The sequence below is a fragment of the Nymphalis io genome, chromosome 30, assembly GCF_905147045.1.
Source record: "Nymphalis io chromosome 30, ilAglIoxx1.1, whole genome shotgun sequence".
Lineage (NCBI taxonomy): Eukaryota > Metazoa > Arthropoda > Insecta > Lepidoptera > Nymphalidae > Nymphalis > Nymphalis io.
This window is the reverse complement of record NC_065917.1, coordinates 6,715,141-6,730,357: the sequence shown is the minus strand read 5'-3', so window position 1 is coordinate 6,730,357 and position 15,217 is coordinate 6,715,141. Positions and strand designations below refer to the sequence as shown.

Below are 15,217 nucleotides of genomic sequence, written 5' to 3'. Positions count from 1 at the left end.
TATTTTTCACCATAAATATTTATTCAAAATATAATAACATATTAAAATAACAATACACCGTTATATATAGCTACGCAACTACGGCACAGCCAATGCAATGACCCTGTTATATTTCCCACTATGTCAAAAAAAAAATATACTTATAATACTAGTTATATAATGTCAGTACTTCACTTGGCGAACACGCGATAGATACCCACAGTGATGACAGTAATAATAATGTCCCAACATTATTCACACACGGCCTCTCTCCCAAACTAAGCAGAGCTCGTACTACGGAAACCAGACAACTGATATACTACATATACTACTTTTCTTTTGTAAATACATACTTATATAGATAACTACACCCAGACTCAGGATAACCGGACATGTTCATGCACACAAATGTCTGTCCTGTTTGGGAATCGAACCCAAGTTTGTATAATTCAATCGGAAATCTCTATTGTTTGTATATTATGTTTTAATGTCAACATATTTTGTATAAATCTGTTGTTTTACTTAAATAAATAAATCACTCGCACGTGAACCATTGAAAACCGACTTATGAATGTATATATAAATTATTAGATATATTTTTGTGCGTGTTTTATTGTTATTTTATAATTTTTATCGTTAATATCGAATATCACTTTCTGACATTTCTGATTTTCGTTAAAACTGATTAGCCGTACTGGACACATGGCATAGACAAAGTCGCTGAAAACGCCAAAATATATTGGAAACGTATTCGATATCGCTTCGAGAATTATATGTGTAATATTATAATAATAATAATAACAATATTTTTATAGTGACACTACATCTTATAGAATGATGCAAAATATCTTTAATAGAATATATTTAGGAGACACCTTGATACAAAAGCGTTGTTAAAAAAAAAAAACGCGCGCCAATTTCAAACCGCCATTTTGTTTGTGGAAAGAAAGGTCAAGTAATTTATTCATTATTGGCGCGACTTGTGATTTGTTGAATGTGTTAATTTGTGTTTATTTAGTATTTTTAAGGATTGAGTGAGTTATTTACATCAATTTATATGATTCGGTGTTCTATTTTTAAAAATACCATTTAGAGGTTTTTAATAATCTGTTTCACTTCTGGATGTTAAATATATCGTTTTAATAACAGATGGAGCAAAAATGTCCCCATGACCACCAGCGTAGTGGAATGAGTTTCGTAAACCTTCTCGAAATGGATAAAGATCTAGTCCAGCAGTGGGACCTGTAAAGGCTGTTACGTTACCATTTATAATAATTACTGTCACCATAAAAATGGTTTTCACTTTTATAACTTAATAAATTTCATTATAAATGTTTCCGTGGGCGAAACATTTCTGTACTAAACGATACAATTGTCAAACCTTTCTTAGACTAATTTGACAGTTATTGAGGAGACATTATATTCGCATAAATATGACAAATACGAAATGTAACTCGGTCATATTGTATGAAATTTTAATTTTAATCTAATTGTAATTGTTATTTATAATATTATTTTAATTGTTACCGTCTCCACAATCTGCTATGTAATGCTTTTTGATTTACTTAATTGTAAGGACTCGATTGGTTTGTGATTTGTTTTTTTTTATTTAATTTAATAATTTTATGTGTAATATAATTCAATTCAATAGAAAAATGTATATAAGTTAAAATATTAGCAAGTCTTAAATATAGACTAAATATGTATAATATTATTTTCAAAGCAAATAAATTGAACTGTATTTTGTCTGTTTGTCTTCCTTATAATAAATATATAAATAACAAAATGTTTCCTTCATTTGTCGGCATTTAGTAACACATCAAAGGATTCAAATATGGCGAACATTCGCTTTCTCCGTCAGCACTTGAATCGCTCTTGCGTTCATTGGTTTATGAATAAGAAAATATTTTGATAAATTGTTCCCGGGTTCAGTCTATTTGTTGATGACTCGTAAATAATCTTATCATAAATTTCAGATTATATATTTGTCTTCTTCTATTTAATGTCAAATTGCTGATGACAGAATGAGACAAATATACGTGTAACTTTAACTAATACAATACAACAAAGCGATAAATTATCACGTTAAGCCGAGTGAAATGCGACCATTATTTATGATGGCAGGCAAATAGGTCAGGCAGGCTATCCTACCTATAAACATTGGCATTGTAAGTTTTTTTAATAGAGCACTTCGGAATAGCAAAAAAGTAAATTATCAAATTAATTCATTACCATTTATTTTCGCTCTATAATATATGTTAGAGAATAAATAATAGTAAACAAATATAGTCTTAGTTTTGACTCGTGTACGACTAATGGCAACACTGACAGTGACATGAGACATGACATGATATTTATTTATTGTGTCGTATTTATATAACTATTAAATGAATTTTAAAACGTCGATTTGAAACGTTCGATTTGTGTATTTATTATTTTTAAGCGTTGGAAGTCGAAACGCTTCACGCTAAGGTGATTAAGCGTTGGAAGTCGAAACGCTTAACGCTTTGGTTAAGCGTTGGAAGTCGAAACGCTTTACGTTAAGGTGTTTAAGCGTTGGAAGTCGAAACGCTTAACGCTTTGGGTAAGCGTTGGAAAGTCGAAACGCTTCACGCTTTGGTTAAGCGTTGGAAGTCGAAACGCTTCACGCTAAGGTGTTTAAGCGTTGGAAGTCGAGACGCTTCACGCTTTGATTAAGCGATGGAAGTCGAAACGCTTCACGCTTTGGTTAAGCGTTGGAAGTCGAGACGCTTCACGCTAAGGTGTTTAAGCGTTGGAAGTCAAAACGCTTCACGCTTTGGTTAAGCGTTGGAAGTCGAAACGCTTCACGCTTTGATTAAGCGATGGAAGTCGAAACGCTTCACGCTTTGGTTAAGCGTTGGAAGTCGAGACGCTTCACGCTAAGGTGTTTAAGCGTTGGAAGTCAAAACGCTTCACGCTTTGGTTAAGCGTTGGAAGTCGAAACGCTTCACGCTTTGATTAAGCGATGGAAGTCGAAACGCTTCACGCTTTGGTTAAGCGTTGGAAGTCGAGACGCTTCACGCTAAGGTGTTTAAGCGTTGGAAGTCGAAACGCTTCACGCTTTGATTAAGCGATGGAAGTCGAAACGCTTCACGCTTTGGTTAAGCGTTGGAAGTCGAGACGCTTCACGCTAAGGTGTTTAAGCGTTGGAAGTCGAGACGCTTCACGCTTTGATTAAGCGTTGGAAGTCGAGACGCTTCACGCTTTGGTTAAGCGTTGGAAGTCGAGACGCTTCACGCTAAGGTGTTTAAGCGTTGGAAGTCGAAACGCTTCACGCTTTGGTTAAGCGTTGGAAATCAAAACGCTTCACGCTTTGGTTAAGCGTTGGAAGTCGAAACGCTTAACGCTTTTGGGTAAGCGTTGGAAGTCGAAACGCTTCACACTATATGTTTAAGCGTCATATAGTTCAAAAGTAAAATAGCAGTTGCAGCAAATAAAAACTTATTTTAAAGTACATTAGAATATATGTCAGTGGTGATATTAGCACGTTATGTGGCCGTTCACTTAACATCTTAGAGTAAGATGGAGTTTATAGAGGCGCGACAACGCGCCTTCTATCAGAATGTTTGTGTTAGAGATTAAATAATACTAATTAAATATAGTCTTAGTTTTGACTCGTGTAGGACTAATGGCAACACTGACAGTGACATGAGACGCTTTGACAGTTACATGACTTATCGTGAGTCAGTAGAGCGGGCCGCTGGGTTCGAAATCATTTTATTGCGAACATTCGACCGTGCCCGTGCGCACTGACCGTGTCGGACGAACAAATTACACAAAGTACCTCGACTTCTGCAACATATATATTTGCAAATCCAAGTTACATAATAGTTGACAATTAAAATAAGCAAGTATCTAATTTGGTGAAAGTTGATTTAATAATTGATCAATTGATAGTATGGGAGGGGGGCGCGTTAGCCTTTACGTGGCTACCACTAAACTTACAATGCCAAATGCTACCAGCCACGCCATTAATAACTACACTACCGGTCCGTAGTCGAATATGTATTATAATTATATTTACAGCATCTTTCTTATCATATAGTTCAATATCCCTCCATTCCTGAAGTATGTGAGGTCTACTTCCGTATCGAAACGTACTATGACTTGGAAAGACTTCCCGTTGTCGACCTGAAAAAAAAATAAAAAATATATATATAATTTATTCAGACCTGAAGATACTTGGTCAACACCACGCATAGACATGGGCGCTGTGAGAAATATTACGATTCCTTACATCGTCAATGCGCCACCAACCTTGGGAACTAAGATGTTATGTCTTGTGGCTGTAGTACTGGCTTACTCATCCTTCAAAACGGTATAAAAATACTTAGTACCGCTGTTTGTCGGTAGAATATGAGATTAGGTAGTACCTACTCATATGGGCTTGCACAGACTCAGCATCAACGATTTCACGTGCTAACCGAAGCACTGTGAACACAACCTACTTCCAGGCTCCGGGGTGCTCCTGAGAAATTTATCCTCAAAGACACCCAATAACATTTTTTTTCTGGTTGGTTTTGAAACCAGCACCTCGACTTATTCAGTCAAGGTCATATTGTTATATAAATCAACGAGAGTTAACTCACTTGAACTTTGAGCTCCTGGTGGGGCACCAAGTTCGCCGGGACGTCGATCGTGTACACCTCCGTCCCGTTCAGACCGAGACTGTCCGCGTTCTCGCCGGGAAGGAATTGGAGCGGCATTATACCCATACCCACGAGGTTCGAACGATGTATACGCTCGAACGACTCCGCGATAACTGCCCGTATGCCCTGCGGGTTGAATTATCATTAATAATAATAATAATATCCTGGGACATTTTTTCACACACGGCCATCTGATCCCAAATTAAACTTGTACAGAGCTTGTGCTATGGAAACCAGACAAGTGATATACTACATATGCTACTTTTATTTTGTAAATACATACTTATGTAGACAATTACACCCAGACTCAAGACAAACAGACATGTTCATGCACACAAATGTCTGTCCTGTCGATTCGAATCGAAAAGGCGGTGTGGGTACCGCTGGTTTTTTAGTGGGTATTCCGGCGCATGCTCGACGCCGGCGAGTCCCACATACCCCCCATACCACTTCAAGTGGGGGAAACGTGTAAACGCGTTTTTCCAGCGGAAAAAAAGGGTGGGAATCGAACCCACAACCTTCGGCGTGAAAGGCAAGTATCTACCAACCACGCCAACCTGCTCGACAAATTTTCAAATTATATATTCGACAAGTCGTGAACTGTACGACGACTGTAAAGTATGTAAAAATGTGACATATGTCGTTTCGAGTGTCGTGTCGTGTGTTTTAGTTTGTGTTTGGCTTGTTTTTTTCCTTTTTTTTTTATTGAATACGAAGGCGAACGAGGATATGGGCCAGCTGATGGTAAGTGGTCACCAACGTACTTAGACATTGGCATTGTGAGAAATGTCAACCATCGCTTACATAGCCTATGTGCCACCAACCTTTGGAACTAAGATTTTATGTCCCTTGTGCCTGTAATTACACTGGCTCACTCACCCTTCAAACCGGAACACAACAATATCAAGTACTGCTGTTTAGCGGTAGAATATCTGATGAGTAGGTGGTACCTACCTAGACGAGCTTGCACATAGCTCTACCACCTGTAGAGCGTGTGCCTGGCTTTTTTTAGCTTGTGTTTGGCTTGTGTTATGGCGTGTGTTTTTTTATGTGAATTTTGGCGTAAGTCGGGTGTCGTATCGTTTTCACAAAAACTGAAAAACCCACCAATAGGAACGGTCCTTTGGCGGCCCAATCACGACTCGAGCCGGAACCGTAGTCCTTGCCGACAATAGCAATAAGAGGGACGTTCTCTTTGGCGTATCTGTAAAAAAAAAAAACAAAAAAAAATAAGTTTCTAACACATGCTACTTGATTAGTTTTCGCTGTAATTATTTAAAATAAAAAAATAGATATGTATACTGGCAAAAAGGGGCAGATATTAGTAAATGGTCTGACAGCGTAGGAAGTTTTAAACGTTCATATTCCGTGAATCGCAAATGAGCCACAAATATTGAGATCCTATCTTACCGCCAAACAACAATTTGAAATGTAAATGAGCCAGTGTAACGACAGGCACAAGGGACATAACACCTTCGTGCCCAAGGTCAGTGGTGGTGGGTGAATGTCTAAGGACTAAGGACTGTGGTGATAACTTAACATAATAATAATAATAATATCCTGGGACATTTTTCACACACGGCCATCTGATCCCAAATTAAGCTTGTACAAAGCTCGTGCTATGGAAACCGGACAACTGATATACTACATATACTACTTTTCTTTTGTAAATACATACTTATATAGATAATTACACCCAGACTCGGGACAAACAGACATGTTCATGCACACAAATGTCTGTCCTGGGTGGGAATCGAACCCACAGCCTTCGGCGTGAAAGGCAAGTATCTACCGACCACGCCAACCGGCGCGTCGAACATATAACATAAAGCAACACAAGACAGTGGGGCGCGTGGTCACCGGTCGGCGGCGTCGAAGACGTCCATGACGTCCCCGCTGGGCTGGTGCGCGGTGTGCGGGCCGGCGCGCGGCGCCAGGCGGTTGACGAGGCGGATGTTGGCGAACGTCCCGCGGGACATCACCGCGTCGTTGCCCCGCCGGGACCCGTACGAGTTGAACTCGCGCGGCGTCAGCCTGGGACGACACGGACCAATCAGAACTCGCATTATAAAGACATATTTAAAAGGACATACAAGAGTTGAAACATTATATGTTTGTTGTCGAGCCACGGATGCAGTTTGTATGAAGATTTGCTGTTTTATAGTTTTTTCTTAGAAGTTTTAAACTAATTAAATTATTACTACAAGTTATCTTCTTACAATTTATGTTCGTCTATCTCATCTTTTTGTACTATCTCTCCCAAATGCTTTTGAGATAGGACCTTTTTAAACTGCTTTATGCGACAGTGGGTACATGTAGGGTCGGAAGAAAAATGATTTTATAACATTCAAAAAAATAATATTGGAGTTAATTAGAATTACATACGTTATATTTCAGAATAAACAAATATGTCTGACCGTTTTCTGACTTTTCTCAAGTCCCACGTGGATGATATTATAGTAGCATAATTCGCAAGTAAGTGTGTACGCAAACACAGGTGCACTCTGTATTCCCTAACTCTCATAATCCGATGGGACGGCAATCCGACACGACCGGAAAGAGTTCAGGCACATGACCAATGGCTTATGGCAAAGTACGGAACTTCCAACTCTTAGACTCCGAGTTACTATTGAGAAATTTTCAACACGAAACATCCAATATTTCTTCATTATTTCGGACCCACAATTTGAACCCAAGTCCTCGAGGTCTTCGGCCTCTATTTATTACTCGGCAAAAGATCAACGAGGCAGTCAGAAAAGCATCATGCAAGATGGACAAGTATACTCACCCTCTAGAAGCCAAGAGTCTCGCGGCTGGGGAGTTCCTTGCGATAGAGCCGGCCGGCGATATGTGATCAGTGGTCACCGAATCTCCCAATAGAAGCAAGCAACGCGCGTTCGGTATGCTCTTGATTGGCGGCAGATCCTGGTAGGATGATATATAAATTCGTTAAAATACACTAATAGCTCGATAGTAATTTTCTGTTTTTTTGTGTCTCAATAAGGATTTTACGCAAATCTTATCCGTGCGAAGCCGGAACAGTTAGCTAGTTATTACATAAAATACCTTAGTCATTCCATCGAAGAATGGGGGCCTTTTGATGTATGTGGAGTTGGGGTCCCAGCCGTAGAGCTTCCCCTTTGGCACGTCGAGGGCCTGCCAGGATGGCGAACCTTGTTCTATCTTCTCATAAACCTGTACAAAACATACGGTGTCATGTACGTACGCTATAATTATAAAACAACGATATTTTCCAGTGGATTGGACTTGTACGTTTATTTGCTTTATCTCCTAGAAAATTTTATTTAGATTATGCTTTTCGGTTGCACAGTTTAAGAGATAATTTAAAACATCAAATACGCGAGACAATTTTATTAGTGTTCAGCCAATGCAACTTTCGGCAGTCAGGAAATAAATCATAGCACTCAGTACTGACCAAACCACAATCATAATTTCATCACAAGTAAAAATGTTTACCGCCCAACGAAGTGGGCACGGGTCAGCTAGCTGTTAAAAAAAGTTATTATATTACCCGTAAGTGTTAACTTGAGACCTGAGCATACCCCCCCCCCCCCATAACCCGCAGTCTGTTACCGCTCTCACCATCGACGCAACCAGAACTGTTGCGTTGCTCATCCAAGTTTACCTCAAGTTCACTCACCGGTTGTATGATAATAAAACAAAACAACGACCCGTCAGCTTTCCCGGTCTTTTCTACCCACCTCTTTGAACATTCCAGGTATGACGTATTTGTCCTCAACTTCCTGAATTTCAGATCTCGTCGGCCAGATATCTCTCAAAAAGACAGACGACCCGTCAGCTCGTTTACCTATTAAAGAGAAATTTATAAGTACATTTTTTATAGAATATAATAATAATAAAAGCTACGCAACAGATTTTGATAAAATTATCACTAACACAAATTGCATTAAAGGAGGACGGTTTCTTTTAGGAAATTAATTTATTGCCTGTTGCTAATCAATACATATTCTGAAATGTTATCTTTGTTTGGAATACTCATAACATAATAACAAGGAACGAACGATTTGTGGTAGGGGCTTTGTGCATATCCGTCTCGGTAGGTCACATATTCTACCGTCAAACAACAGTAGTGTGATCCGGTTGGAAATAACAGTGTAACTGCAGGCACAAGGGACATAACATCATCATCATATAATGGTTAATATTTCTTACGACGCCAATGACGTCTATGGGCGTTGGTGACCACTCACCATCAACCGACCCATTGACCACGTCCCACTTGTGCAGTATAATACGTCCCGGGCAGTTGCCTGGTCTCCCTTGAGATAGGCCACCATGTCCAAAATCTGTCAGGAGGACATCACAAGACATGACGAAAATTGTAAATATGTAACAAAATATTAATCAACCACTTACCCAATGGTTCTTTTTCAAAATCAATGTCGACGGTACCAGCCAAGGCGTACGCGATAACCAGTAGAGGGGACGCCAAGTAGTTCGCCCTCGTGTTCGGGTGGATCCTACCCTCGAAGTTCCTGTTCCCGGAGAGAACGCCGCAGCAGACCAGCTCGTTCTTTACAACAATAATAACAATTAAAGCATGAAAAACATATTAGCTTACACTTCTATGAATATCAAATTTCGTTTGTATTAATAACTATAAATATGGTGGTTGGGATTTGTGCAAGATCGTCTGGGTAGATGGAACGCACCACATATTCTACCGCCAAACAGCAGTACTTGATATTGTTGTGTTCCGGTTTGAAGGGTAAGTGAGCCACCCCTTAGCTTACAAGCACAAAGCCCTACCCATAGCAGAGTTCCATTGGCTCACCTTCTCGATGGTGTTCGCGATATTATCATCAATCGGTCCAGAGTTACCAATGCACGTCATACAACCGTAGCCGACGATGTCGAATCCTAGTTTCTCCAAATACGGAACCACGCCCGATTCCTGAAAAAAGAATAATAGTATTAACACTCTATTGATAGACTAGTTCGTCACGGCAGCACGCTTGCGCGTGCGTCCCGTGGCGCTCCTCGTCGAGACGGAAAGGGTACCGCTGGTTTTTTAGTGGGTTTTCCGATGTTCGAGGCGCACTCGGCGCCTTGGACACCAGCGATCCCCACATACGTAGGGTATGTGGGGGTCACTGTTCCAGTGGGGGAAACGCGTAATGCGTTTTTCCAGCGTTAATAAAAGGGGGGGGGGGTGAATAGTTTAACAATGCTTTGTATTCATCTATCTTATGTCAAATCAATGATGACAGAAAGAGAAAAAACAGTGTAAACACAATACATCCACAAACAACGATAAATGATAAAACTCACCCTCAAGTAATAGGTAACCACCCCTGAACCAGGTGAGAGAGACGTCTTGATGTACGGGAGCACACTAAGCCCTGCTTCCACTGCCTTTTTAGCCAGGAGACCTAAATTTGAAGAAATTATTTATAATTATAAAATTAATACCAACATTATTTTATTATTATTGACTGCCTCGTTGATCTAGTGGCTAGATGTTAGGCCGAATATCCGGAAGTCCTAGGTTCAAATTCCAGGTCGGGCCAATCAAAAGTTATTGGGTTATTCTGTCGAAAATTCTCAATAGCAGCTTGGAGACTGGAAGTTGGTAGTGTGTACCCAGCCACTTCACTTTCTGTGGTCGGTGTAAGTTGGGTTAGCTTGGTTGTTTTAGATGAAGGCTTACAATATATCGAATTATTACTGTGATAATGTTTAGGGAATTGATTACCTAATGCCGATCCTACATTTGAAAAAAGTCGTTAAAGCAGTCACAGATACCTCTTACGTCCGTTACACATTTGTCCAATATTTGAAGTTTGTTTGGAGCTACGATTTCCTTATGTTTGTTATTGGTTAGACTGTTTATTAAATTCTGCATGTTTTTAGGTTTGTTCTTGCAATTATTAAAGGCGCGAAGATAGAAATTACTTTAGGACTTAATGGTTGTTTCCTCCTAGTCGTGTTGATGCGCATGGTCAGCTTCCCGCTGAAGCCTTTTCTTACCATGACTTAATTTGTTTATCCTATAGGATACGGCCTCCGCGGGCTAAGCCCACCATAGTCATGCGGCAAAATTACCAGAATTTGAATACTCCCAATTTTATGGCTGATCTAAACAATATCGACTGGACTGCAATATATAATGCCAGCACAATAGATGACAAAATGAGTACATTTAATTCCTTATTAAATGATCTATTGGATGTACATGCCGTTGAAACCTATCAAGCTTAAGTACCTACCGGCTCCTTGGCTAACTCAGGACATTAAAGTACTCATGGCAAAGCGTAATGCTGCGAAAGCTAGATACAAAAGAAATGCGACTAACGATAACCTTTTAAAATATGAGCAGCTGCGAAATCGTTGCACTATGATTTGTCGGAACATCTAAGATTTGGCAGTTTTTAGTAATTATCTATATATAATTTTATACTCTATAATTATATATAATATGTATATGTACGTGTATGTTTGTAGATATGTGTAGCTTATTAAATATTTACTATCTCCTTTTTATATGTAAATGCACTTACCTGTTCTCTTACAAATATTCTTTCACCAAAGGTTGTCTGTGAAAGATCGCTATAAGCGACAAGACCGCCTTTGCGCACCATAATATATTATCTCGTGTATATGTTGTGCAACAAGTATTGAATAAATAAATATTATTCATCTCATGTTTTACGGTGAAGAAAAACATCGTGAGGAAACCTGTGTGTCTAATTTCACTGAAATTCTGCCACATGTGTATTCCACCAACCCACATTGGAGCAGCGTGGTTGAATAAGCTCCAAACCTTCTCATCGAAAAGGAAAGGAGGCCTTAGCCCAGCAGTGGGACATGCACAGGCTGTTACTAAGTAATATTAAAAACAGATCACACGAATAGTACATTAAAATAATTAAATTAATATATATGAAACGATAGGTTAAAATAATATACATATATATTACTGATTAAAATTCAAAATATCAAACTCATTGTTCAAAAAAAAAACAGTAGAAAAATAAATACAATATGAGTCGTATACCAACCAGCTCCAAGCATGACGCTAGGGTTGGAAGTGTTTGTGCACGATGTGATGGCGGCGATTATCACCGAACCGTGTGTGATCGTATAAGTCTTCCCGTCACTGAACGAGAAGCTGCCCGTGGTCGAGAGCTGAGACGGACTCAGGCCATAGCCTTTGAACCCAACCTGTGAATAATAACAATAACAATAATAATAATAATAATAATAATAATCATTTATTCGCATGAAACATAGTTTTACAGACGTTATGATTTTTTTATAAGTCTCTAATTCATTTCGCCCGCGATAGGCACGCAAATATATTTGTTAACAAGTAATTAATATTAAATACAGATCACACCAATTGTACATTAAAACAATTATAATAATATATGCATAAAATGATGAAAATAAAAATTGGTTTAAAATTAACAATAATTGATTAAATTCAATGATTTACTTAAGTTTATAGTAGTTAAATAATAAAAATATACATTTACTTTTTTTAAAATAGGTAGACACCCTTAACCGTCAAATCGTCATAGTTAAAAACCGGTTCGAAATGTATATTCTACCGAGAACCGACAAGGAAATTAATTCACTTATATTAAAAGCATCCCTTGTTTTGTAAAAGTTTTTATAAACGCTGATATTTCTAATTTAAAAAAAAAAATCCATTTACTAAAGTTGAGTGAATCATCAAATTCATTAATTATTCATTCATTCAATACATTCTTGAATTTTTAAATATTCATTTATAGAGTAATTTTTTTTACCTATTAACCATTTTTTAAGCTTAGACCTTAGTAACTTTAATGGTAACTCCCTTAAGATTTTTGGTATATTATTAAACATTTTGATGCACATTATGTAGAATTATTTTGGAAGAGAGCATGGCAAGGTGGTATCAATAACCTAGTAGGATCCCTTAATCCAAGCCTGCTTCTATCGCCTGCTTTTTCGAATAAATGTGGATATTTTTTTACAAACGTGACTACATCCGTTATATACAATCCAGCTTGTGCCAAGATTTTGTTAACTTTAAAAATCGGTCTACATGAATCTAAAGGTTGAATTCCAAAAATAGCCCGTATACACTTACTCACAGATAAAAGCATTATTAAAATTAGTAGAATCAAGCCATAATTTAATAAAGAAACAACATATCCATAATATGCAGTGAGAGCAGCATCTTTGCCAACAGTACGTTGTAGTTTGCGAAGAGTATATACAAACTTATTTATTCTAGAAGTAAGATTACTTATATGCAGTTTCCAATCACAATGATGATCCAATTGTACACCAAGGAATTTTACATCATTGAACAAACAATTTATTTGAAACAAACAAAGCCGAGATGGCCCAGTGATAAGAACGCCACCCTGGACGGTCGCTGAAACTTCGAAAAGCATTTCAAGCGCCTAGCCTAGGATATTCTGGCGGATATGGATGCGTGGGTCTATCACAAGTCCCGGTTCTCCTTCATAATAATGGAAACGCGCCCCCACCGAGTGTGCTCGAGGCGTTGAAGCGACGGTAACACTGGAGGGCTCTTGCGACCTGGCGCGACCGTCTCTGCGAAGAACGGTATGCGCGCAAACGCGTCGTTGGTGCGATCCTGCCAGCCTTCGAAGCCTGAATGAGATGAAAGCGACGAGTCACCTTCCGACTTACGCAGGTAATGACCGGTCACGGTTGTTTTGGAGAATACCTGTGTAAGATCGAACGCGACTCGTCGGCGATGTGCCACTAATGTGGTGCGGACCGGGACACCGCTCAGCATACGCTGGAGGCGTGCCCCGCGTGAAATGCGGAGAGAGACATCCTGGTCCGCGAAGTCGGACAAGACCTGTCCCTGCGAGCAATCGTGTCGGCGTTGCTCCGCAGGGAATCGGCATGGAGGGCCGTAGCCTCCTTCTGTAACGAAGGAGCCCCGACAGCCCCGACGCTCGGGGCTTAAAAGAAAGGGCGTAACCCATGGGCCGTAGATGCATGAGGTGGGGGCCTCACGTGTCTTAAATTAGACGGCCCTGAAGAGAACAGCAGCCGAGATGGACTCGTGCTGCTGTACGCACTAGCGAGGAGTGCGGGGGGGCGAGATTACCGTCGCCCCCTGAGGAGAGCTCCGCCGAGCCACGAGTAGAGCAAAGCACGGGAGAGGCCGCGGGTGCGTTATATCAACACGATCCGCAGGCTCTCCGATCCACACGGTTTCCTCACGATGTTTTCCTTCACCGTCAAGCACGAGATAAATTATAAACACAAAATTAAGCGCATGAAAAATCAATGGTTCTTGACCGGGTTTGAACCCACGATCATCGGTTAAGATTCACGCGTTCGAACCATAGCAATCTTGGCTTAAAATAAGAAAAATATATTGGAATAAATATTGGATTTATTTTATAAATAATTAAATATCTATTTATAAAAACCATATGTTCAGATAAAATAGCTCCATATACTACAGGCACGAGGAACATAACATCTTGGTTCCCATGGTTGGTGTTACATTGATCGTGTAAGGAATGCTTAATGTATCTTACGGCGCAATATCTACCACCACCACTGGGTGACCACTTACCATCAGGCGGCTCATCCGCGCTACTTATATTATAAAAATCTACATCCAACTACCGGAAATCAAATTACTATCATAATAATTATAATAATCAAAATATTTAACAATATATTCAATTTGTAATAAGAAATAAAAGTGACATATTTTTAGAATAAACACGGAAGAAATTTCAACAATGACACGTATGATATATTGATGCTTATTTATATATACGTAAGGTTTATTTTCGCTTACGTTTCATTTCGTATGTTCCAATTGAATTCATAAAAAGACCTTGCAGTGACAGCAAAAATACGATACATAACAACGCACACCGTTGTTAATGTTCATACTATATTTATATAAGACTTATTTAAAAAAATATATAATGAAACGTGTATTTATATAAAATAGATACGCAGACTTTACATATGCCATGGGCCACCTGAGTTGTCACCATCCCATAGACATTGGCACTATAATATTAACCATTCCTTACATAGCCAATGCGACAACAACCGATCACTCGTCCTTAAAATGTCAAGACTAAGTTTAAGCGCAACGTTTTACATGTAACGTTTACGTGGAACGTTTCTGATGCAAATTACTTTCACGTGAAAAGAATTTGCAATTCAAATTCAATTGTTATCATCATATTGACAGACAGACGCCAATCAATTCATTCACGTATACGTATAAAATAACTATGAACTAAAACGGCTGATTAAGACGGTTTTATCTTTTATATATAAGTTATATATATACACACGTTCGTTCGATTTCAAATATATTGTTTGATCCATCGTTTAGTTGTGATGCTGTGTGAGAGAAGAAAATCAGTGAGTACGTTTATTTTGTTTTTTTTTGTTTAATTATTAAAAGCTAGTTTCCGCCCACGACTTCGCCTACGCTAGAAGGGTTCTTTGTACCTCAGAAAGCCCCCTAGGAATTGAGGCAAGCGTATGCGCAAGCGATCCCGTGACATCCCCCG

The 15,217-nt window shown here is 39.0% G+C and overlaps 1 protein-coding gene across 1 annotated transcript in view; it reads right to left on the bottom strand.

Moving 5' to 3' along the window:
* Positions 1 to 15,217, bottom strand: part of LOC126779899 (cytoplasmic aconitate hydratase-like) — a 42,457-nt gene continuing 27,240 nt past the window's right edge. Inside the window, exons 12-22 of the mRNA XM_050504073.1 lie at positions 11,693 to 11,855; positions 9,963 to 10,063; positions 9,466 to 9,585; positions 9,048 to 9,204; positions 8,372 to 8,478; positions 7,716 to 7,844; positions 7,438 to 7,574; positions 6,510 to 6,683; positions 5,757 to 5,853; positions 4,590 to 4,775; positions 1 to 4,131 (exon numbers count right to left, since the gene is read on the bottom strand). Coding sequence (XP_050360030.1) covers positions 4,021 to 4,131; positions 4,590 to 4,775; positions 5,757 to 5,853; positions 6,510 to 6,683; positions 7,438 to 7,574; positions 7,716 to 7,844; positions 8,372 to 8,478; positions 9,048 to 9,204; positions 9,466 to 9,585; positions 9,963 to 10,063; positions 11,693 to 11,855 — 1,482 coding nt within the window. The 3' untranslated portion in view covers positions 1 to 4,020. The remainder of the gene's footprint in view (positions 4,132 to 4,589; positions 4,776 to 5,756; positions 5,854 to 6,509; positions 6,684 to 7,437; positions 7,575 to 7,715; positions 7,845 to 8,371; positions 8,479 to 9,047; positions 9,205 to 9,465; positions 9,586 to 9,962; positions 10,064 to 11,692; positions 11,856 to 15,217) is intronic.